Source organism: Lissotriton vulgaris, unplaced genomic scaffold, assembly GCF_964263255.1.
Source record: "Lissotriton vulgaris unplaced genomic scaffold, aLisVul1.2 SCAFFOLD_314, whole genome shotgun sequence".
NCBI lineage: Eukaryota > Metazoa > Chordata > Amphibia > Caudata > Salamandridae > Lissotriton > Lissotriton vulgaris.
In genome coordinates this window covers 1,353,555-1,379,242 of record NW_028252733.1, presented here as the reverse complement: position 1 = coordinate 1,379,242, position 25,688 = coordinate 1,353,555, and the positions used below count along the sequence as shown (strand labels likewise).

Here is a 25,688-nt window from a genome sequence, read left to right as displayed (position 1 = left end):
AGGTGGGGGCTTTCATCATTTGGAAAAAAAAAATGTCCTGAACCAATGAGAAGTGTTATTTTCAGGTCACAAGACCAGGGGTTTCATCATTATGAAACCAAAACTGTTCTGCACCAATTAAAAGTGTTATTTTCAGGTCACATGACCCGACGCGCTTACGCCCGGGGGCGCGTCGCGTAATCGCGTCGGATGCTTACGTTGCGCGATCACGAGTGATGTCACTGACCATGTCATGAGTGATGTAATATGTGACGTCATCAGCAGTGCATTGCAGGCGCGCAAGTTATAGTGAGTCCAACTAACTGTAACGTGGGAATTTCAATGGTTTTATGTCAGTAAAATTTCCAGCTAACTATAACTGGTGTGAAACCTATGGTTTTTTCAGTGAATTTAATAGGTTTTTTAAATGCTAATTCCTAACTATAACAGGTGTGAAACCTACGGTTTTTTCAGTGAATATATATATATATATATATATATATATATATTTTTTATTGGCTTTTTAGGGAAAAAGAAAGATTAAAAGGTTGCTGCCTAAAGTCCAACGCTGAAGCCCTTCTAATAAATTGACTGCATATGGGTATTAATGCCCATGACATCTCTGCATTATGATTTTGCGGAAGTGGGTTGAATATGTTTAAGGTACTCAAGGGTTTGGTTGGTGCAACAAGAACATCTGAGGGTTATATGAAAAGAAAGAAAAAAGTGCAGAAAAAAACAGTTTAAAAAAGACAATGGTAACGTTAATGAAAATTTAATTATTTTCCAGACTGATGGTCACTAATAATTAATACGATTAAAAAACATACTTACTTTGAAGATCTAAAACATAATCATCTCCCATTTCCATTTCTAGATCTCGCTCCTGTAAAGAAATCAGACAGAGGTAGGTAAGTAAAAGAGCACATTTACAGTGTCCTTATTTTGGCAAACATCCCCACAATTTGTAATAAAATAAAAAATAAAAATGTAAACCATAAGACTTACTAGTTTTCTTTTAGGTGCATCAATCTCCATTCGTTTCTTACGTGCTAAAGCCCCCTCGGGGATGAACGGAGGTCTTTCCTGAAAAATATTTATAAAGTTTGATTTCTGGAACTTATTGTGAACTGGGTTTGGAATGCATCTATCCTCAGCACTACACATATGAAGTGAGCCAAAATTCCAACATCCACACAAGGAAATTAATATTTAAATTAGCAACAATGATGCGTGGGTTTTAAATGACGGGTCCTCTCAAAGATTCAGTCAGTCAGTCAGAATACTTTATTACGATAAATCAATATCATAAAAAGACAACGGTACAGTACAAAATATACATTATTTACACAAATAGAATAAAAAATATGTAGCCATTAAAAAATTTCAAAAGGATTTCATAAAATTACATAAAATCAGAGTATAAAAAACCAGCAACCAATTTAGTTACCCTCGCTATCAATTTTGCAGGGTAAACTAGCATCATTCTAATTTACAACATCCAAGTTCATTTAGGTACTATTAATCCTTTTCCTGATCCGGGCAGCACCCACTAAAAAACTGGCAACATGAAAAATAATAAGGTGGCTATTTAGTAATTGTAAATACAAGAGAGCAGGCTTAACTTGCAGGAACCCTGCCTCTTTAAGTACAGGAACCAAAAATGTCATCCTTAATTCCGTATAATGTCCACAGAACATCAAAAATGCATTGTGTTCTGAATAGAAAAGTTGTTGCAGTTTCATGGCATAGCATTTTCCGGGGTACGCCAATTAGGGAAATAGTCTAGATTCAGGTGGATCAAATTAAAGCGAAAGCGAGTTAAGAGATACCTGTGATAGGGACGGTTCACCATATTAAGGTAAAGTTATGATCCTGATGAGTTAGCTACAATGAGGTTAGTCCTTACAGTGGGTTTTCTACGTTCTAAGTCCTCTCTCTCCAATGCCAGCATCTGTGACATAGCTTCCTTAATTTGTGTAATATCCTTAGAGGTTATTAACTCTGGTGAGGAGAAAAGCTCCGGTCTCCCTAGTTTATAAAAACTGTTTTTAATATATGTCAACCACCGGATCTTACTAACATTTTCTAATAGGAGACAATCTTTCATGATAATGTGGTTCAAGGATATTTCCTGATTCAGCCAGGTCTTCATCCAGCATATTAAAGGAGCCATTTTTATCATGTCAGAAATGAAGCCTACCCACAACTCAGAATGGATGGTGTATGAGGGAGTCGACTGTGGCACTGTTAGGACAGATCTCATAAATTTATTCTCAGTCACCTGTAAACGATCTAGGGCACTATAGCCCCATATTGAACTATCATATGTGGCGACTGCGAGGCATTTAGCTTTGTACATCTTCATTATGGCTTCTATTGGCCTTGCCCCCAGTTTTTTTGTGAAGCCCAGAAGTGCCGAAGTTGTTCGTGCATAGGCAATATTTCTATTTTTAAGTTGTGGGCCCCAGTTCCCTCTCTCATCAAAATGATCCCCAAATATGGAAATATGGGCACACTGCTGAGTTCTTCCTCGCAACAAAAAAAGGTTTTAACTTGTTTCTTCCTGGAACTCCTCCCCATGATCATAACTTGTGACTTTTTTGTGTTGATTTTGAGATCGAGGGACCTAATAAAATTTCCAAAGGCATCTAGCAGCCGTTGTAATCCAACCCCCGTTACGTGAAAGAAGGACAGCATCGTCCGCGTAAAGGAAAACTGGAATACCAAGTTTCCCTATACGCGGTGTGTCGTAAGTTGCCTCCTTTAACGCCGGCTCCATGGCATTAATATATACCGCAAAAAGAAGGGGGCCCAAGATTCAAAGATAGAATTTTAATTTCCATGAGCAGTTCATGCCTTTAAGCTTGGTGCCATACACATCTGGGCTACTCAACCCACGACAGAAACTTCAGCTGATATATTTTATGCTCAAGTGCCAAAATGCATGAAATTTATTTTAGGACATTGAAGAGTAATTACAACATGCATGCCTGGTACAGAGCAGGGAATTGACAAAGAAAGCTTAATGCGCAAAGAAATGTTTATCGTCACTGGTTATATATTGCTCGGCCTACTGCTAATGGCAGACATCAAGCTGCTTTTAACCACACATCACCATATCCTGCTGAGTCGATTAAATCTTGCAAAGTAGGACCATGCTACTATTCTTACTGGACAGTTTCCAATTATCTATATCTCCTGTAAGGCTAAAATGAATTATGGCCAGAAACTCTTCACCACCTCTTGTCGTAAATCAAAGCTCATCCTAGCATCTCTACTCATAACAATGAAAGAAAATCATAATACAAGCCACTGGTGAAAAGGAAAATATTACGTAGCCCGTAAACTCCTGCCATCTAGTGTTGATCCGGCTATGTGCAAGTTATTTTTCTTTGAAAAATTCTTCAAGTAATGAGGTACTGCGAGCCCACCTCTTGCTTGCAATATGCAGGTCATTGGCCCCATTCTTTCCGCCGTTAGGTTCGGACAGGTGCTCCCATGTTCCAGATTTGCCCCATTGCGGTGTTCTTTTCGGTCTTCACGGTTCCTTTCCTTCCGTCGGTAGGGCAATCGATTGAGTTTCCCGTTCATTTCGGGTCGACACTTACAGTATCGCTCAGGGCTTCTCCTGTAGACTTTGGTTCCTGTCGGGCTCTTTCGTGTCCATTCATGTCTCACCTGTGATGGAACGGACGCCCTTTCGATACTGCCCTGTGTCATGCAAAATACCCTTGGATTGACCTACACCTGTCTGTAATCTTTGCCTCACGCCCAAGCACTAGGCCTCTTGCGGCACATGCAGCTCCTTCGGTCGAAAGAGAGACAGACCACTAGGTCCATTTACTAGAGATGTAGCGCTGTAACGGCGAAGATACTCCAGACCTCTTTGTCACCCAGATCATCATGAGGCTTCGCCCACCGACGAGGCAGCTTTCTTGCCTGCTCTCGATATAGGAGCGGGCACACAGATGAATTGTAGGGACTCCTCCAAAAATCTCCATGAGGAGCCCCAAAAAAGGAGGGTGTGTGTTGCTCTCGGAAGGCAGGTTTATTTCTAACACTAATAACAGGCGATAAATATGTCCCGGATGGAAATTACTGGACAACAAACCGCGAAAACGCTGAATTAGCGATTATACTCTGGGATAGTATAAGACTAGGAAGCAATCAGTATGTTTTAACAAAACCCCCACTCATCAACATGGTTGATGACCTGCTTCATCATAGGGTTTTTACCCGGGAGACAAAATGTCTCCCAAGTATGATACCACGCCTGGGTTACAGCGGAGCTGGTATCAGCAAATTGTGAAGTGACAGTGCGTTGTGATAGGTGAATAAAACAAGCCAATGGCTGAAGGGGGCTGACCAAAAACCTCTTACTGTATGTATGCAAGTGTGGTGTGGTGTGGTGTAGTGTAATGTGCCAACATAAGGTTTTGCTAAACAGCTAAAGCAGTCTATATTGAGGCCTAAAACCCCCGAACAGAAAATGAAGTTCTATTACAGGTCTCTGCACTGCCGGACTCTCCATGAGCCCTCCTCCCTGTGCTCGCCGCACGTACTACTACAAAAAGAAAACTAAAAGGTGAAACCTGCAAAACGAAAGTAACGTTGCCCAAGTAAAACAAGATAGCAGGGCTTAGCACCAATGGAAGTTGTGAGTGGGAGCTTTAGAAACTCCAATAGCTGCATTTTGAAAGTGGTATGAGGGGGGGCAGAGCGCGGAAAATTTCGGGACCTATGCACTTTGCCTTGGAGAAAGAATGTGGGTGCCTGACCTCATTAAGATCACTCATAAGCAGGCACAATAAACAGAGACCCATGAGGATGGGCATAAAACAAAGAGGAATGGTGTTAATCCCAGGCACCTGGGCAGTGTGTGTTCTAAGTATGTAGGTGCTACTAACAGTAAAACTTGTTTATTATAGAACATTTTGAAAGCAAACACTGGCACAGTTGATTTCTGCCAGTATAAAGGGAATCATATTTGCGATAGAGTGGTGCAACCAGCAGTGAGTGTTTTGTATGGCCATGAAATCTGGAGATCAAACAAAATCATTTAAAAACAAGCATTTACAATGCAATGGTTTTGCCTTTGTTAAAGTTAGAGCTATTGGCATTGCTCTTGACATTATTTTTATTTATGTTTTTTTTAACATAAATAAATGGCAGTCATTTACAATGCCACTAGCTTTATCTCGCAAATGACACACACAAACACCCACAGAGAGCCCCCCCACACACACACCCACCCACACAGAGCCCCCCACACACACAGCCACACAGAGCCCCCCACACACACAGCCACACAGAGCCCCCCACACACACAGCCACACAAAGCCCCCCACACACACAGCCACACAAAGCCCCCCACACACACAGCCACACAAAGCCCCAAGTATAAGGTACTTAAAATGAGTAATTTTGTCAAAATGACACGTCATGTGTAAGATTATAATGTGTTATTACGCATGCTCAGTGTGTGCGCCTGGTATTGTTTGGCATTAAGATGTGATACAAAGTGACCAAAATGGTGCTGGGGCTACTGGACCAAAATGCATTACATTCACCTTGCTACCAGAACCCACGATCTGGACGGAGTTCGAGCATTTAAAAGTGATTTAAGACATAACACATCGAAAACATGCCACTTCATACACAGTAAACTTGACGAGCTATAGCAACACGTTTTTCAATACAACGGGGATGGACACCAGTACATGGCTGGGCTTTAAGAAGACGTCACCGTCCAACGCGTTACTAAGGCGGAAGTAAATGCAGCGCTCCTTTTCAATGGCCTCACACGCCCATCACGATTGCTAGTCGGCTTGCTACAATGAGTCATTACTATCGGAAACCGCATCCGACTTTAATCTTACGTTTTATAGTATTTTTACACGTACCCTCCAAACAATGCTTCCGGATAAATCGGTGCAATATTTTTTTTATTTTTTAAAGCAGAGGTTTTACAATTGATAACGTTTTCACAACGGTGGAGGGTAGATTATCTCTCTACAATTGTCTTTGACAAAATAAAGAACAATGATTTTTAAAAATATTCTGTCGCTGTCTATACATGCGTGCTTCAGACTCGAGAGGTGGGGCCTCCAAGGAGACACTTTCTCTGCGGATCCGGTGGGGGGGATGGGCGTGGCGCCCCTAATCTGGCGGTTGTGCCCGAGACTTCCAATTATACGTAACCCAACTCGAAAGTCAAACGGGCTGCTGGCGTTATAGTCCGCGGCGATTAGTTTGTATTTACCTGCGTGGTAACCTCCTCCGGTTTCCAATGTGGACGTAGCTCCTTAAGCAGCCGCATCGCTCCTTCGCGGCACCTGCGCTCATCTACAGTCAGGTTCATCCTGGGCACGTCTGGGGAGCCGGTAGGGACGTGAATGTAATGTGACATGGTGGGTCTTAGGAAGCAAAGCAGGGTGGCGCGGGCGAGGCGGTTAATTTTGAGGTATTTCTGGTTTTAGGGGGTACAAAAAATGTCGCCTGCTGTACTGTCCGTGTATTGCCAGCTGCCTGGTTTTTGTGATGTGCTGCTTGCCGTCTGACAGTGTAAAGAGCACAAACGATGTCTCACTTTCCCTTCAACGACAATCAGGCGATCTGATGCAGCCACTAGTGTTATAAGGAGCCGGCTTACACGGAAATTTCCACTTCGACTCTCCTCCCCTAGCAGCCCCCGCCTCCCATAGACACTCTCAACGACGGCTTCCGAGGTGCATGCCGGGACTGGCCTGATGCACGCGTCACTCTGAGGTTGGCAGTGACGTCTGTCGACACGAGACAGTACTGCGCGTGGAGTGTGTCCTACTCAGCTGCTCTCTGGAGCGCTAGCTTAGCGGGGTTAAGAAACTCTACGGGCCAGATATAAAACCCTGCTGACTGATAACGATCCGCATAGGAACACGCTTGCACAGTAACATCAATGCAACCAAAGAACAGCAGCATAACAAAATAAGCAAACACCAACACTGACTCATATGGAACGGACACACGGAGAGGGGGGGGTGGTGCGGGGGCGGGAACGGACACACGGGTAGCGGGAGGGAGCAGAGCGCATCTTTCGCCAGGCAAAACCTAAAAATATATATAGTGCCGAATGTCTTCAGTTCCACATCGCACAGGCTTCTGCGTGAGTATAGGACTGCTGTCTAAACTTGCCCGTCGAATATCTTTTCAAAACATTGAGTGGGGAATGTGTAAGACAAATAACTCTCCTGCAGGAGTGACACACGGGTGGTGAAGCTGGATTTGACTGGAATCGAGGGAGAATAAATGCATTTAATAGCGCTGTCACATGGTACTGCTACTCAAAGCAAATTTGGAAAATCAAAAATACAGCAACTCAGCGGCGTTAGGCGGCTACAGATTCAATGCGGACTCTCAATCTTTGTGTGGAAATGAATGCCCAGTGCACAGTCCATGAAACCTGCAGCTGCCGTTGTGCTCTTTAAATATCACAAACTGGGGGTTAAGTGGAATGAACAAACTGGGGGGAGGGGGTCTCTCAAAGGGGTGTGGCTGATGTAATTAAGGGAGTGGCTTAAAATGCCTAAGCTTAAAATCTGTGCATAGCATAGTGAGCGGCAGACTGTTATTTCGTCGGTCCTCACACACAGATATATAATACAACAAATAACATTACAACTACAACAAGCCAGGACTATTGGCTTTATCTGTGGTTGTTAGTTGCGCAAGATAAATAAGCAACAACTATGGCTTTGATGGGCAGTCTTTACCTCCTGTATTTTGTTGAACGGATAGGTTGGGTAGTAAGTGCTATAATTACTGTGCACTTGACTGAGAGGAAATGACTCATCTCATCCCATCCCCCTGCAGCGGAGTTAGAAAGAGCGCTGTAAAAATAATTTCCAACCATTTCCTGGTTAGTGTATGTACACATGTGATTTTACGGCTGCAAACATGCTTTGGCACGGGAACCCTAATTAAATGTAAAGCTCACAGTCCAATTGCTTACAAAACTCAACACAGGTTTTATAGTTAGTTTTGGTTTTTTTTTTTAACATGAGGCATACATTCAGTCATCATGGAATCCTTCGTTGTGTTTTGCCCATGAAACTAAACATCAAATTGAGCTTCAGTCGCTATCATGGAGAAAGGCACTTCCTGTAAGAAAGGGAATGCTGCTTCTACCTCACCCGGTACGGACGCCGCGTTAATGGAAGTGCATCTTTTTAACAAACATGAAAAACTCGGCGGTAGATGGAAAAACAACACGTATTTAATTGCTGAAAAGCATTAATATTAATTTAGAAATAAAGAAGCGTGTTTGTATCAATCAGCGCAAAAATCCGATTTTACTCAGCGCCAATAAACCATCAGTTAGTTGCAGAAAACAGAACGTCTGCATTATGCAAGCAGGCGATCCCACCCAGGCACGATAGATGTTAGTATGCTTCTTTATGCGTGAAATCATTACCAAAACAAGAGCGGCCGGGAAACTGAAGGCCAGCCATGAATAATTAGGGGAGGAGAAGCCGCACAGCACACGCTGGGAGAAGCCATTTGAAGTGCTGTGCGGCCGTGCAGTGGAGTTAAAAAGAGCGCTGTAAAAATCATTTCCAACCATTTCCTGGTTAGTGTATGTACACGTGTGATTTTACGGCTGCAAACATGCTTTGGCACGGGAACCCTAATTAAATGTAAAGCTCACAGTCCAATTGCTTACAAAACTCAACACAGGTTTTATAGTTAGTTTTTTTTTTTTTAACATGAGGCATACATACATTCAGTCATCATGGAATCCTTCGTTGGGGTCTACCTGTCCACCCCACTTGTATGGATCTGGTCGGGGGCTTGTTATATGTCATCCAAGTTTCATCCAGTGTTCTTTAGGCTTGCAGAAATGAAAAGAGTCCTGTGAGGGGGAAGGCGACATAGGCCCGAACCCCGTTGTGGTGTTCGCCAGGACTCAGCTGGGCTCAGCTGTCGTGGAGGCAGGAGGGTGAAACAAAAAAGCCGCCAACCTAGTACCCCGTAGGTACCCCCTTCTACTGTCGTGGATGTTGTCCAGAGTATTGCTGGGACTCAGCCCACGAAGGTCTCCATTCACTTGGGCAAACCCTACTGGGACCAAACTGACTGCCCTAGAGTTCCCCCGGTCTGGGGCTTGCCACAATGTGCCCTGGGCTAAGTCGGGCTGGCAGTGTTCAATAAGTCTCAGGGGGAGGGAGTAAGTGATGGGATGATGCTCTTTGTCAATTCCTCCTCTGGGTGTCCCCCTCGCTGCCCACCTTGTGAGAGGGACACCTGCAGCCTTTAGGAAGATGGAGGGGGAGTCGGCCCAGGCCCGAACCGACCCTTGAGTCACCGCACCATCGTATCGCTGGTGGTGCATGGATTTAGGTTGTGACTTCGAAATTGTAATGTGCGGCCCACGAGTTAGTCATGCCGCTAAGACTACCTTCACAGCGTGACCATATTACATCGCCCAAGGGGGCCTAGGGCCCGATCGCCCCCCCCCTTAGCCTTGTGTACAGTCACCGCCAAGTTCACCTCTTCTGTGATGTCTGTGCCCAGGCCCCGCATGCCGGCCGGATGGTGTCCTCGGTATCTGCTGCCTCCCAGAGCCACCCGGGCGCTTCAGTCCAGCTAGGCGCTTCAGTCCAGTCTGGACCTGCTCATTGCTACAGGCTGCCCGGCGCCAGCCCTGCCCAGGGCTCGCGAGTCATCTAGCCGAGAGGCCCTTCACACTGGATCCAGGCTAAACAGACTGCGGTTTCCCCGCATCTGCCACAGCTTTCGACACCAGCAGCTGTAGCTGCAGCCCTGGTATCACTGATGAGCGCTCCTTGCTCCTGGAAGTAATGCAGCCGTGCCGGCAGGGGCATATGTTCTGGTATTTGTTGGGCCCTATGTTTTGTCACTTGGTAGGCCACGCCCCTTGCACTGATGGCGTGAGAGCACCTACACTTCCATGAGGGCTGCCCCTGGGATCCACTGGGGTTAGACAGTGCCTACCACGCCTGTCTTCTTGAATTCAGCTGGGTTTATGTAGGGATGACCAGGATAATAGAGGGATAGGACAGAGAGCGGTCTTAGAGCATGTCCACTATCTTAGGCAGCTAGCCCAATTGTGGGCTATTCCAGACACTTGACATGGGGAAATAATTTAAATACATCACAATCCAAAAGAGTGAAGATCCCCACACCACATTTGCTGTAAAAAACAAAAAACACAGAGCTTATCAAGGGAACCTTAATAAAAGGTGTCCAATTGACTACCTTTCCTGGCTGAAGTCTTTGTGCTGTATGCTACTCAAATTTACGGGCATTGAAAGCAAAGTTCTAGACTGGTTGACTGGTAGACTCCTTGATCTAAGTGCCGCCTTTGACACGGTCAGCTACACCACCCTGCTAAACCGCTTATGTAACATCGGTGTCACTGGCGATGCTCTAAGGTGGTTCGAGTCATTCCTGAACAACAGATCATTCCAGATCTTTGACGGGGACACAGTATCAGCCAGAAAATCCTTGAACTGTGGGGTACCACAGGGCTCCTCACTGAGCCCTGTACTGTTTAATGTATATATGAAGCCTCTGGCTGGGATTGTCGAACCATACGGTATAAAAATTGTATTGTATGCGGACGACACCCAGCTAGTGGTATCACTGGCTCAAGAGGGTGCCAGACATACCTCAGAAGGCCTGTCGAAATGCCTTGAGGATGTCAAGGAGTGGATGACAGACTCCTCCTTAAAGCTCAACTGAGACAAAACTGAGCTCATGCTCCTGGGCCCAGCATCACCAGCGTCCTTCTCCTCCCTATGGCCTCCATGCCCGGGCACCCCCACCACTCCCAAGGAAAGCGTAAAGAGCCTGGGAGTCTGGCTCGACAAAAGTCTCTCTTTCTCCACCCAGGCCACCAAACTATCCGCCACATGTTTTGGCCTACTCAGGACATTAAGAAAAGTCCTCCCGCTCCTACCTATGGAAGCCAAACAAGTGGCAGTACAGGGCCTGATTCAGTCTCGGCTGGACTCGAACAATGCCCTGTATGTTGGAGCCCCCGAGTTTACCTTATGCCAGCTACAGGTGGTGCAGAACTGCGCAGCCCGCACCCTGCTACAAATTCCACGGACTCAGTCAGCAAAACCTGCACTGAATAGCCTACACTGGCTTCCAGTCCGACAGAGAGTGGCATTCAAGGCGTTATGTATTGCCCACCGGGCCTTCTGGAAGTCTGGTCCAGCTATCACTGCACAGCTAGTCACCCAATACCACCCCAAGAGAAACCTTCGATCCACGGAGGCCTTCCTGGCCGCGGTACCCAGAGTGAAAAGAGCTAGGTCCGGAGGAAGGATGTTCTCCCTAAACGCCTCTAAGATGTGGAACTCACTTCCTTTGCATCTCCGAAATAATCCAAACCTACTCTCCTTCCGCAAACAATTGAAAACCTACCTGTTTGCCAAATCCATCGAATCATAAACCTTCCATCACTCCCAGATCTGTCTTTACACTTCAGCCATTGGGCAGCAACCGCGCTATATAAATAACAAAACAATACAATACAATACAACTAAACTAGTCTGTACTTGAAGGTAACTTCTCTGGAAGGTATTTCCCTATTGGACCATAATCTTGGAATGTCTGATCATCCCCTTTAATGCCAAAAGGGAGATCTTACTGGCCTCATCACTAATGTCCTCATTCCAGTGAAATAATAGCTGGATTCCACCAAAAACCTAGACTGCTCTTCGTCTATAATCAAAAGCCAAATTATTCTGTTTCATCCTCAGTCTCCATGAACATATCAACACAATCGCTAGAAACAACAATAACCAGCACTTCGTCAAGAGGGGTAAAACCCTCTCTGCACCACCTACAGGTAACAACTTAAGCTTTGGTCTAATCTACAATAAATTACTAGAACACTTTTCTTTCGAACAATCTACCTTGCACCACTCAAATACTCCCTGCATGCTGTGGGCAGGCTGATCCCTAGGGCTGCTCACTGGGTACACATTACTCCAAAAGCCTGCATTTTATGATGTTATTCTACTGGAGATAGATCCAACCAAATTAAAAATATATATATATTTTTTAGAGATCAATATGTACTCATTCGGACCACTCACACTATATTGCCATAAAGTTCAATATCTCTGAAAGCAGTCAATATATCCGCAAAAACTGTTTCTGCTCAACCTTCTTTTTGCCTTCGGTACTCCAGCCACTGATCTGACCTCGAGCCATGAGGAGGACTGCCAATGATAACTTACTGTTCCTCCTTTACTGCCCAGATTGCCTGGTAACTTACTCTGTGTATTAATTTCGAGCAGAGATTGCCAATTTCTCCATCTATATACACTCCATCTACCATTGGGGTGTCTGCCACACTGGGCATTTTTTACTGAGGCCTATTTTGTTTGCCTAATTTTTACCTTCTGACCCTCATACAACACCATGATATTTAAGGATAACGAATCTGCTTTCTACTGCCTCAAAGGAAATACTACACTCTTCATTGCTTGCTAATTGACCTTTTAATTTCTGATTACTATTGTTTTTGTTGATCAGCCTCACTGGAGTTTTTTGTATTAAACACTGCTTTTGTCTTGCGTTATGTATTGTGCTTTTGTCTTGTGTTATGTATTGTGCTATCTGTGAAGGGCTCTGGAGTTCTTAAGACACAAACAGTACACAAATACTACAAAAAGGATTAATAATATCTATAGGAATATCTATAACCACCTTTTATCAACAAATCATTACAACTAACATGCCAGCTCAACATTAATACATTAAAAAGATTACTGCTACAAACCTGAAAAAATTGAATGCACGGCAAGTCCTATTTAAGGTACAATTTAATGGCAGCAGGGAGGCCAGTTGCATCAGTTTCAAATGGAAATGTTGCACTATAGAAATCATAATATAGTACTGGGAGGAACAGTTCACAGCAGCATGAAGGACCAGGGACTAAGACATGACAATATTGTGTACTTGTGCAGAAACAAACTAAAATGTGTTACATAGTACATAAAAGAGCTACCCCGCTACAATATCAAATAACACCCAAAAACCCTTATGCTACACAGATATAATTGTTTAATGATTATGAAACATACCTTCTCATCTCTTTTTGATGGTACAGCCAAGTGTAACCGGTTTAAGATGTCATTCACTTTATTTCCTTTCATTTTTGTGTCAACGCGATGGGCCAAAAGTCTGTCACAGGCCTAGAGTGCAAATCGAATACATTCATGAATTCCCTAGCTTTAGTGAACATATTGCAATTAATGGTAAAATGAAAAGCACAGCACATACCTCAGTTTTTACTTTAATCACACCTTCTTCTGTTAGAGTGCTTGTCTCCAATACAGGAATGCCTTCAGCTTCTAACTCCTTAAAAATATTCTGAAACCCAAATAACATTCAATTTAATTATAAGAAACGATAGATTTAAAAGTCTACAATTCAGGAACTCTGTAAATGGCGGTTAAATAAAAACGAGCAATAAAACTACAAAACACCAAATACTTTAAAAACGTACTTCAGACAGGAGAAAACCAGGCAAAGAAATCCAATCGTTTGTACATTATTAAAACTAGCTTAATCAAATTATAACTAAGCATTACCCATCAATCCTTTGCCATGTGACAGTGGGGATAATTTCCTAATTTCGACAAGCAAACTTGTTCATGCAAATGAAAAGGAGAGAATGGCCTAGGTTACAACCCTCATGCTAGCAGCCATTTTAAAGTCACATGTGAAAAATTAAGGCATTCTACTACGAACTATTAACCATCACAAAACCCATGAAAGTTACTCGGAAAACACCTGAAGCAAGTTTACTGGAAGCCATCTCCCAAATGAACAGATGCAAACTTGGTGAGTGTCAGTTATAGAAAGTGATCTTTCTCAACTAATCAAACCTTAAATTAAGAAGCAAAATAGCCCTTAGTTTGCATAAGGGAGATAAGGAAATGATCTGGTCCCTAAATATAAAACAGTAGCATCTTCCAGTTCCACTTAATCAGATAAAAGAAGAGAAACCGAGAGGTGAGCACCAGAGAGGTTGGTGGGATAAGGGGTGGACTTTGACTAACCAGGGGTGAATGCACGACACCAATCCTCTTCTAGCTACATGGTCTAGTCCAGCCACTAGGATGCAATGATGCATCAAGTTAGAAAGTGAAAGAGGGCAGGTATAGTAATTAGGCTCTGTAGTTATGATTTTGGTCAACTCTGACTTTCTTTGATGGTTCAGGGGCAGTGTCTGCAGCGCACCTGGAACACTAGTAATTCCAATGGCAAGGTAGGGACCAAATAGAGGTTGACAGGTGTCTCCAATAGCAACAAGATGGGCTGTCGTGCTGTGGCGCTGAAATTCTGTTACCTACTGAAATATTTGAACACATGGGAGAACAAGAAGCAACTACTGGCAATGCCAATGCAAATTTTTTTACTAAGTGCCACATAATTGACACAGCAGCAGTCAGAAGAGTGTATGCTGCTTTCATAGTGCATGAGGTTTGGTGGGTGTCAATAGAATTCAGCGATGTGCAGAATGGTGGGATGGCCTAATTTGTAGGTGGGTGTTACTGTGTGTTGATTGTTAGTGTGTGACATGGAGCACAGTGGGTGTGTCTGTTTTATAGTCATTTGCAACTGTGGCAGTGTTCATGTCAGTGCCTGGAGATAGTAGCGTCACACTGTCCTAGGTGAGCACACATGCACTGCCATGCTAGGTTCACAATGTCAGATTTAAGTACACATTTTCATGTCAGAATCTATTACAGTTGTATATATATTCAAATGTCAGGTTTTCAAGTGGTTAAACATTTTTGGTCCAGGAAGGGGTCCAAGTATGCTTTTATCTTATAACACCCCTTAAAAACACCCATTAAGATCAGTGCTGGGCAGAAACATTAAGTGAGCTGAACAGGCCAAGCAGTACTGCAGCTTATTAGCACTAGCCCTGCCACACCAAACGTGGTATCTTAGGCGATTTGTGTATCTTGTGCTTTTTTTTAGGACTCTTCTTATGAGTAACTTGTTGAGTCAGTACTGCCTCTATACGGTAAAGGTCCATTTGACCCTACAAATACTCATGGGCAGAAGCTTCTCAGCCCAGCCACTGTATCAAAATGTTGAGGCAGCAGGATAAGCGGGCAACATGAATGGAGCTGTTAGACAACGACAGACAGTCTGAGGCGGATTCGCTTTTATCCACTGTAGGAAGGTACATCCTGACTATGGTTGCCCCCAACTTTTTGCCCTGTGTTTTAGCTGGTTTTGGACATAGTCGACCTGGGACCCTGCCAATCAGGACCCCAGGCCTACTGCTCTCTCTTTAAAATGGATTCCATGTACCCTAGGTGCATTTCCAATTGGGACTGGGCCACCTTATCAGACCCTGTAACTCAGGGCATAGGTGTACCCAGGGCCTACCAGGGGCTGAAGCATGTATTATGCCACCCCTGGCTGGCCTCCTAAATTTGACACAACTGGCTGCTTGACAGCTGGGGCAAAGTCGTGTAATCACCCTTTGCTGTAGATATAGTATACCTATATCTAACCCTAAGATGGACACACAGATTCCTATCAGTCACTCCTATGGCAGGCCTTAACAATCCTGAAGGCAGAGTGCTTGGAATCGTGTGAGATGGTGCTCTGGCATGAGCTGAGCCTGTCTGCAGCTTGCGGAACCAAGTCCTAATAGCTGTTCCATGATATCGCATACCATATACTCTTAAGTGCATTATAATCCTCGCGGTTAAATGCTATCTTTGGTATTGCTTTATCAAAACATGTCGAGTAAGGTGTCATACGAATTGGAATACTAACCCCTCGCCAATTCTGGCGACGGGGTTAGCATTCCACCCTTCTAGAGGGACACGACATGTATGTAACTGTGAACCCCGGTTAAAGTTAACTGAAGCCTCAGCTCCACAAAATGGGTGCTGCCACCACAGACACGAGTCTGACCTCCTGCTGCTGGGAGTCCTTCCAGCGAGGGAGGCCTGGACAAAGGGTTTCCTGTCAGGGGCGGTGCTAGCACCGTCCCAGACATGGTTTTGTGTATCCTGGGTAGGCAGGGCTTTTCAGGAAGGTGACTGCTGAGTGGCACCCCGGTGCTCACTACGCATAGGCCAGTCAGAACCAGTTCCAGGGGCACACCAGCCCCTGGCCTGGGGAAGTCCGGCAGGGGAGAGGGGTGTAACCACCCCCCTCCTGGTCCCACCCATAGGCAGGACCTAGTCACCGGGTCAGCCCCCTTTTTTAGTATAAAGATAGGAGCGGGCCCCCTGTTCAAATTAGATCATCTTTGGAATCAAGATACGACTTTCTTCGAAAGGACTTCACGATTTCTTCATCAAGATTCTCCCTTGTGGCTAAGGAGTAGTCACCCTGCATCAAGCGGGCACCATCCTAAGAAACACTGCGGTCTGCTGCAAGTCCTTCTTCACGAATCCGACGACCCAGCTCGACGAGACCCGGCTTCCCTGGCACCTCTGACCTCTACTCACCTCTACAGCCAAGCTGAGAACCGTGAGTGCGACGAGACCTCGAGGGACCGACGATCGCCAAGACTGCACGACATCTTTACTGCAAGCCCACCGTGTCCTCCACTGGTGAGTGCTTTGGGGTCCGAGAAGCCCCGACCCTGCGCAGCTCCAGCACCCAAGGTCAGCCTCCCTGCATCTCCACGATCTGCGTGGGGCCCTTCTGCTGTTTGCTGTGCACCGCGTTGTTTGGCTACTAGCCGGCTGGCTTGTGGCCTTCTGAACGACGCCCGACGACATCTCTGCTGCTGGTCTGGTTGCTCCAGGCTGGCCCTTGCTTCCTTCTTCAAGAGAGGCACCCCGGACCCTCCTGGTCCACTCCAGACGCCATTTTAGGTCCACCGCGTGGGCTTGAATTTGCCAAGGCTTTGTTGCCCAATCCTGGGTCCAGCGACGCCGACAGCTTCTATCTTCGTGGGACAGCTCGATCCTCCATCCTGGTCGCCGACAACGCCTCCTGGTCCGTGAGATCTTCGAGCTCAAGCGTCACCCACTCACCTAGTCGAGGTGGCTACCATCCGGTGCCCTCCTGGTGCCCACTGACTACTGGCTAGTAGTCTCGAACTTGGTCCCCTCTGCTTTCAGGTGTCATCTATCTTCAAGATCCAGGCTTGGATCCAACTGAACTTTCTTCACTGGTCACCGGCCAGCATCTTTTCTTCCGGCTCCTGGTCCGCCTACGAGGATTCCCGACGTCTTTTCAGACCTATGCTGCTGCAGCCCCTGGGCTAGGTAACTTCGGCATTTCGGTGCCCCAGCATAGCCTCACTATCCAAGGGTCAGAATCTACTTTCGTTTTCTCCCTACCAGGTCGGGTTCGCCCGAGAACACTAACTTTTCAATTTCTAGCTACCATAGACTTTTGTCCGCATCTCGCGTGAGAGTGCACACACTGCACCCGAGTCCCCTAGGCCTCCTAGAAGTAATCTAACGATTCCCTAGTCAAGTCCTAGCGATTCCAAAAGCTATTAGTACTGTACTTACCTGCTAGGAATTTCGCATTCCACTTTCAGAGTATATGGTTTTCCGTGCCCCTCGGGCATTTGTATATACTGTGCTAACTTAAGTATTTTTGTAAGAGTTTTGGTTTGTGCTTAGTACCCTGTCCTCATAAAGAGTACAGGGCTGTTGTGATCTTTAATAAATAACTGTTTATTTTCATAACACTTGTGTGGTGTCCTTTCACTTGGTGTTCAAGGGGTATATGTGTGGTAAACAGCTGGCTTAACACGCCCTCTCGAGTCTTTAGCCTTAGACTGCTCGTATCCATGCTACTAGGATAGCTGGTCTATAAGGTTGACTTACAACCAATCATCAATAAGGGTTGCTGGACTGATACATAGTGTTCACTAGAATAGTGAGCACTGCATATCAGGCCACCTTCTCACATCCACGACAAACAATGGTCATGGAATACCACCAGTTTTGACAAAAATACATTATATCTTTAGAAAACTGTATCAGCTTTCAGATATGTGAAGAATTCAGAGTGGGCATGTGCAAAGGGGCGGGGGGGGTAGACAAATTGACACTGGTTACTCCCTTATTCCGTAAGGAGCAGGCGGAAGGGACTACTCTTCACCAGGATGTTACCACATCTTGACAAAGGCAGATCGGTCCTGCGCAGGGAAGGCAGATAGGTTGACACCAGAAAGATGAAAGGATAAGGTGAGAAGGTACTAAGTGTGGAGACTGGGACACAGGTGTAACAAGGTTAGACGAACTCTGAAGGGCAGTAGAAAAGGGTTCAGATACCAACCACTACACCAAAACATGAAAATGGAAATACAATAACACTATTTTTTTCAGAAAGTCCTCAAGTATTGCAGAAGGCTACAGTAATTAAGACTGGTTACTTCTGTACCTCCTTTTCCCTCTTCATCCACCACCACCGCTGGCTTCTACTGGCTGCAGCCACTTCTCAGGTAACATAACACAGTGAGGTACATGGCACACAATACAGTGGAAGTTATATAGTATGACACGTGATACTACATTTCCCAGTCAAAGCGGCAGCCGCAGCCACTAGTGAGCCAGCACATGCACAGGCTTCCAGAGAAATAGTGGCCGTTTGAGGATTTAGGCCTGATTCATGCAGAACTCACTTGTATAGCAACAGCAGTTATTAAACCTCCTCTCATTAGTTTGCACTTGGCTTGACCCTTCACCTTTGCTTTTACCCTGCCTGGTTGCCTTTCCTGTTGTGCCTTGCTAATCTCCTTTTGATTGTCAAGTTTATACCTCCCAGTCAATCACCCTCTGGGGCTCGGCATTTTATTCCTATTTCCGTTCTATGGTTAGATTTTCAAGTACTAGGAGTTCTCTGTAGGTAGACACCTAACACTGACAAGTCTGACTCCAGATGGTGTACCTTGGAATCCAGTTCAGCCCTTGCAAATACCAAGCTGCAGGAGGCTCTGCCTCTCGCTCCCTCACATCATCTTCCCTTTAGCTTAGGTCTTCGTTATCATCCTTCACTTAATACAAGAGGCTGATTATAAGAGGAGCAGGAAGGATTTGTTTTGAAATCATCATGTTTGCAATACCGAGTCTACGACACAACTGAAGCCAAATATAAAGAGGAATCTTAATATTTTATCATATTTAGACGATCCCAAAACATGTATTTAGTATATTTATTTAGTTTAACTTTAAACAGGTACATCAATGATAAAGAAAGTAAAAATTGAACATCAAACCTTTTGTTCTTCGGAGAGTTCGGAAACCCTCTTAACATCACACTTGTTTACGACGATGATCAATGGCTAAAACAAAGAAATAATTCATTTTAAAAAACAGCCCACCATCAACCTGTGTGATGTGTGTGCAAACTAGTATGCCATTAAGAATTTTCAAATGAACCATACCTTATTGGCAAAAAGAGGTTTGATATTTCTGAAAAGCTCCATCTGCTCCTCCACGTTGTGTCCACACTGCTCAGACACGTCCATTATGTAAAGCACAGCAGCTCTGAGATGTGCAAGTGCAGTGATAGCCTGCATTTCAATAGTATTTCTTTCTTCCAGAGGATGATCCAAGATCCCTGGAGTATCTACTACCTGCAATTTTGAGTTGAGATAGGACTGGTCACTAAACCAAGAGTAAGCATGCTAGAATAGTAATAAAGCAGTAGTGGAAATTACATTGCAAAATGTAAGATGTATGCTTTGCAAAGGTTCACTTAGTAACCAATACCAAACAACATTTATAAGGAACCATAAAAAAACTACATGGTGAAACTGAAAAATCTTTTCAATAGGTTCATGCTTTCAATATAGAATTAGTTGTAAATTGGGATAGATCTGTTAAAGTTAGAATATAAATAGAAGTCAGGATTAACAAAAATGGTGGTGTTGCTACTTACTGTTGGCAATCATAAGACTACTTCTACAAGGGGAAAATAAAAATACATGTTTGACCTAGTCTAACAGCTAACATAAAAAGTACAAGATATTCTTTACAGCCTCAAAGACTAAATTAATTTTTTTAAATACTTTCAATGTCTCATCACCTAATGTCAATAATTTAATGCAATTTGGTGTCTCAAGTATATTATGTCTTGTAGTTTTTCTCTGTGAACACTGCACATAAAAAACTGCCAAATTAACACCATCCTCTACTACACAAGACTTGTATCTATGGCATTAATAGTTGTACCCCGTTAATGAGCCTTTGCTCACTCAACGGTAAGTGCAGATAAGACACCTGCTGCATGTGAGCTTTATGCGGCTGAAACACTTGCCTAGCATTACACGTGAAAATTAGTCACTGAATATTCAATTGCAAAAAAGGTCTTTTATATGTACCAAACCCTATTTTGTGATTCTGTAACCTGTTACTGAATTGCAAAATGGGTTTGCGGTTGGGTATTTGGAAGGGGCGTATTTAGGGACTCCTTCCAAATACCGAATTGCAGCAGTATGTATAAATGTTTTGAGACCATGAATGCGGTGGCAAATCATTTCCATTTCACCTTTGGGAATGGTGGCAAAAACATTTTTTAAGAGCAGGCTGGTGTCCCGTGGACCACAGCCTTTCAAAAATTGAAAAGAATGTTTTTTCTTCTTTTAAACGCAGTCAGTTTTCCTTTAAGGAAAACAGGCTGCATTAAAGAAAAAAAAATAAGATCGCTATATTGAAAAGCAAATCACAAACATTGTGGTCTGCGGACCCTAGCAGACCACCATCACCATGATTTCTGCAATTCCTATGGAGTCACAAACTACGACCTACCTAATTCATGTTGATAAAGTAGGTCGATTTGTGTCCCCTAAAAGAAACTTCGTGTCATGCATTAGGAATAGCGATTACCTAATTACGATTTGCAGAAAATCGCAATTTAGTAATCAATATTCCTAATGGTGATGCATGTAGCCCTAGACTCTGGAGGTGACCCTGTGATTGAGACCACTGCCGAGCTAGACATTGCTGCAGGTGACGCATGTGCAACCTCTCGTGGGGAACTACAGCAATGCAAGAGGCATCATTCCTAGCAGATGCAGGACTGTCCGAACTGTAAGAGTTCGGGTTGGCTGGAACTGTGGTAGAGCTACCTGAAAGTTATAAACTCAAGCAGGATTGGGATAAACAAGTCCTGTGTGTGGAGGATCACCCTTAAGGTAGGTTGAATTTGGAGAGGTTGAAGGTGAAACTTGGGAAGGTTCATTGTGAATCCTAGTCTGTGAAGTAGATTCACTGTCAAATGAGTGCACTGTAGACACTGAAAGCAGGTACTGGCTTCGATGAGCCAATTGTCCAGGTATGGAAATACATCAACGCTTTGCGCAGACGTACTGCAACTACGGCCAAACATTTTGTGAAAACTCAAGGTGCTGTGGTCTCCCCGAATGGTAGAACTTTGAATTGTTAATGTTTGTCTGCTATGACAAATCTGAGGTAATTGTGGTGTGCATGGTGTATTGGTATATGAAAAAATAGGATTAATGTTGCCATAAAGTTGTTCTGTTGGAGTAGTGGAGTAACATTCTGTAGAGTAACCATATTGAAAGGTTTTGACAGAATGTACTAGATCCGGGGAGCAGAGATCTAAGATTGGTCTTAGTGACCAGTCTTGTTGGGAATGAGAAAATACAGCTAGCATACCCCTAGTCCCCGATATTGAAGAAGGGCAGGATGTATAGCCCCTTTAAGAAAGAGGGCTTTGACTTCTTTTTTGAGAAGTGTTAGATGATCTTGTGACAATCAGTAAGTGTCAGGTGGGATATTGGGTGGTGGATAAATAAGCTCCAGACAATAGCCATGTTGGAAAAGGCTAGTACCCATTGGTCTGTGATGATGGATTCCAAGACTGGGTGGAAATATTGTAGTCTGCCCCTGACAGATGTGGAATCGATGGGGGGGGGGGGGTGTGATTGGGTAGTCACTGCATAGCACTGGGTGTTGCTCTGTGTGTGGAGGGACCCCTGCCCCTTCCTTTGTTGTTTCCACCTCTAAAGAAGTCCTTACTTTATGCAGACTTGCCTTGTTTTGTTGGGAGGTGGAGCCGTCTGAAGTGGTGGATTTGTATGCACCCCTGTAGCCTGGGTCACAAATAGACCCTCTGAGAGCTGTGGTCTGAAACGCTCCCAATAGCTTTAGCAGTGTCCGCGTCCATTTTCATTTTATCAAGGGTAGGGTCTACTCGTTGCCCACAAAGGTGCGCTTTGTTTAAAGGCATATTGAGAACTGCTTGCTGGACTTCTGGTTTGAAATCTGAACACCTAAGCCATGCATGCGGTCTTAAGAGCACACTGGTATCCGCTGCATCTAGTGCACATTGGATGGAGTTTTTGGTGATGGACTGACCTTATGTGACACATTAGTACCCTCTTGCTGTGTTACTCTGAGAGGTACTGTAGCACTTCATCCATCTCATCCCAATAAGCTCTGTCACAGCGGACCAGAAGGAATTGGGTATTGGCAATACACCAATGATTAGCTGCCTGTACTGCCACTCCTTTCCCAGCTGCGTCTATTAGCTTGCTTTCTTTTTCAGGTGGTGGAGTGTCTCGAGTAGCTTGGCTATTAGCTCTTTTATGAGCCATTGTGGGACCTGCCCTCTGATAAAAAGTGGGTCAGAAGGAGATGCCTTGTATTTTTTGTCCACCCGTGGGGCAAGAACTCTCATACGGACGGACAGGTTCTGTAAAATATCGTCTGCATGCCTTCTGCCAGGAAGCATAGGTAAATACTGGATGCCCTATGTGTATTAGATAGGGTGTCAAACAAAACAAGCATTTGCAATGCAATAGGTCTCGCAATAGTTAAGTTTGAGCTATTGGTTTTGTAAATGACAATTTTTGTTATGTTTTTGTTTTGAAATTAGTTAAAGTAATATATTTGTCATTTACAATGCTAATAGTTATAACTTTTGCAAGTGTGACACCTATAAACTGGGTAGCGCTGAGTGATGCTGTGGTGGTGCTGAGTGTTGCTGAGGTGGTGCTGAGTGATGCTGAGTGATGCTGTGGTCGTGCTGAGTGGTACTGAGTGTTGCTGAGTGTTGCTGTGTTGGTGGTGAGTGGTTGTGGTATTGGGGCTGAATGTTGCCTGTGATGTTGCTGATTTCTGCTGTGTTGCTACTGTGGTTGTGCTTAGTGTTGTAAAGTACTAATGTTGTGGTGCAGAGGCCATAGTGAGTAGTTTTTATGTCACTTGTTAAATAAACAATAGCACGCAAGTAATGGAGCAAGTCTGTGGCCTGAGTAATGGTGTTTGAGATTAAAAAAATGGAGAGCGAAGAGCGTGCATGAGAGGAAGGGGGGGGGGTGGAATGGACGAACGTGCATCTGACAGAGAGAGGCTGTGGTCTGCGTGTTTGCGCAAAAGCATGAAACTTGTATCATATATTTGGATACAATGACCGAAACAGCAAAATACAAGTCGGGTGCCACACTTTGTACTTGTGTGACTTGTATCACATATTTGGATGCAATGACGACTTGTATCACCTAAAAGAATAGCACGCAAGTAATGGATCAAGACTGAGTAATGGGGTTTGAGATAAAAAAAAATGTAGAGCGAAGAGCGTGCATGAGAGTGAGGGGGGGGTGGAATAGACGAACGTGCAGCTGACAGAGAGGGGCTGTGGTCTGCGTGTTTGCGCGCAGTAAAGGAAAAGAAATAAAATGTACCAAAAGCATGAAACTTGTATCATATTTAGATGCAATGACGGAAACAGCAAAATACAAGTTGGGCGCCACACTTTGAACTTATGATGTGACTGTGGATGGGCCATTGTGTTTTTAGTTTCCTTTAGCTCAGATTTGCATTTCACAGCGGATGGCCGCCAACAGATAAGAATCTTTATGGCTGAGCTTAAAGCACTCCAGTATCCTGATGTGGTTTCGTTCCCAGACGCCCCCACCCCCCCACGAAAAACAACCATGATGGTACACACTATTGCAGAGCTTCGTGTTAGTCTTTGTTACAAATGTTCTGTGGTACAGAGGCCATAGTGAGTAGGTCTTATGTCACTTTTAAAAATCATGACTTTCACGCAAGTTATGGAGCAAGTCTGTTGCCTGATTAATGGGGTTTGCGATAAAAAAAATGTGAGAGCGAAGAGCGTGCATGAGACGGAGGGAGGGGGTGGAATGGACGAACGTTCAGCTGACTGAGAGAGAGGCTGTGGTCTGTGTGTTTGCACGCAGTAAAGGAAAAGAAAAAATGTACCAAAAGCATGAAACTTGTATCATATATTTAGATGCAATGACGGAAACAGCAAAATACAAGTCGGCGCCATAGTTTGTACTTGTGTGACTTGTATCACATATTTGGATGCAATGACTACTTGTATCACCTAAAAGAATAGCGCGCAAGTAATGGAGTCTGTGGCCTGAGTAATGGGTTTGGAGAGCGAAGAGCGTGCATCTTGTTTCACCTAAAAGAATAGCGCGCAAGTAATGGAGTCTGTGGCCTGAGTAATGAGTTTGGAGAGCGAAGAGCGTGCATCTTGTATCACCTAAAAGAATAGCGCGCAAGTAATGGAGTCTGTGGCCTGAGTAATGGGTTAGGAGAGGAGCGAAGAGCGTGCATGAGAGGGGGGAGGGGGGGGGGGGGGGGGGAATGGACGAACGTGAGGCTGACAAGAGAGAGGCTGAGGTCTGCGTGTTTGCGCGCAGTATAGGAAAAGAAATACATTTTAACAAAAGCATGAAACTTGTATCGTACAATTAGATGCAATGACGGAAACAACAAAATAATAGTCGGGCGCCACACTTTGTACTTGTGTGACTTGTATCACATATTTGGATGCAATGACGACTTGTATCACCTAAAAGAACAGCACGCAAGTAATGGAGTCTGTGGCCTGAGTAATGGGTTTGGAGAGCGAAGAGTGTGCATGAGAGGGGGGGGGGGGGGGGGTTGGAATAGATGAACGTGCAGCTGACAGAGGCGCTATGGTCTGCGTGTTTGCGCGCAGTAAAGGATAAGAAATACATTTTACCAAAAGCATGAAACTTGTATCATATATTTAGATGCAATGACGGAAACAGCAAAATACAAGTCGGGTGCCACACTTTGTACTTATGATGTGACTTGTTTCACATAAAAAAAATAGGACGCAAGTAATGGAGCAAGTCGGTGGCCTGAAGGGGCATAAAAAAAAACTCTGCGGCCGCGAAATGAAAGCCTTTGATGCAGCAGGGGGCGGAGCGGAACCCCTTGAAGTGAAGCTGCTGACAGCACCACGCTGGGGAAGTAACAGATGGCTTGGATGTGAAGCTCTTGGAGGCAGGCGGCTCTGACAAAAGCTCGTGCACAAGAGCACATGCACTCGTGGAAATCCGCTTTTGGAGAGCTCAGTTTAACTGTTGGTTTCACCACAATAGACTCGTCCTATTCATTCCTGCGGAATGGAATAGGCAGAGACCTAAACATAACGTTCCAGGGATTGTTTGTGAAGCTCAACATTGTGGATTGAAGTTCCCCTAGCAACGACTTGTTGGAAAGAAATCAAGTCTATAAATCCAGATCACTGAAGGTAAAGTAGTTCAGTGTCCTATGCACCCCACAGGTCAGGATCCCCTAATGGCCTTTGTAACCTCCCCCCCCCCCACAACCATCATCTTTACCTGGTGACCCTGGAGGTGTAGCATCAAGTGGGTTACATGCTGGAGATGTAGGTGGGGAAGTAGGGGGTGGAGATGTTGGAAGAGG

The 25,688-nt window shown here is 44.5% G+C and overlaps 1 protein-coding gene across 1 annotated transcript in view; it reads right to left on the bottom strand.

The window, feature by feature from the left end:
- The window catches only part of GTPBP4 (GTP binding protein 4), a 211,195-nt gene that overhangs the window by 72,134 nt on the left and 113,373 nt on the right, over positions 1-25,688 (bottom strand). Inside the window, exons 7-12 of the mRNA XM_086951152.1 lie at positions 19,394-19,585; positions 19,226-19,291; positions 13,285-13,374; positions 13,086-13,196; positions 988-1,065; positions 814-865 (exon numbers count right to left, since the gene is read on the bottom strand). Of these exons, the coding sequence (XP_086807278.1) occupies positions 814-865; positions 988-1,065; positions 13,086-13,196; positions 13,285-13,374; positions 19,226-19,291; positions 19,394-19,585 (589 nt within the window). The remainder of the gene's footprint in view (positions 1-813; positions 866-987; positions 1,066-13,085; positions 13,197-13,284; positions 13,375-19,225; positions 19,292-19,393; positions 19,586-25,688) is intronic.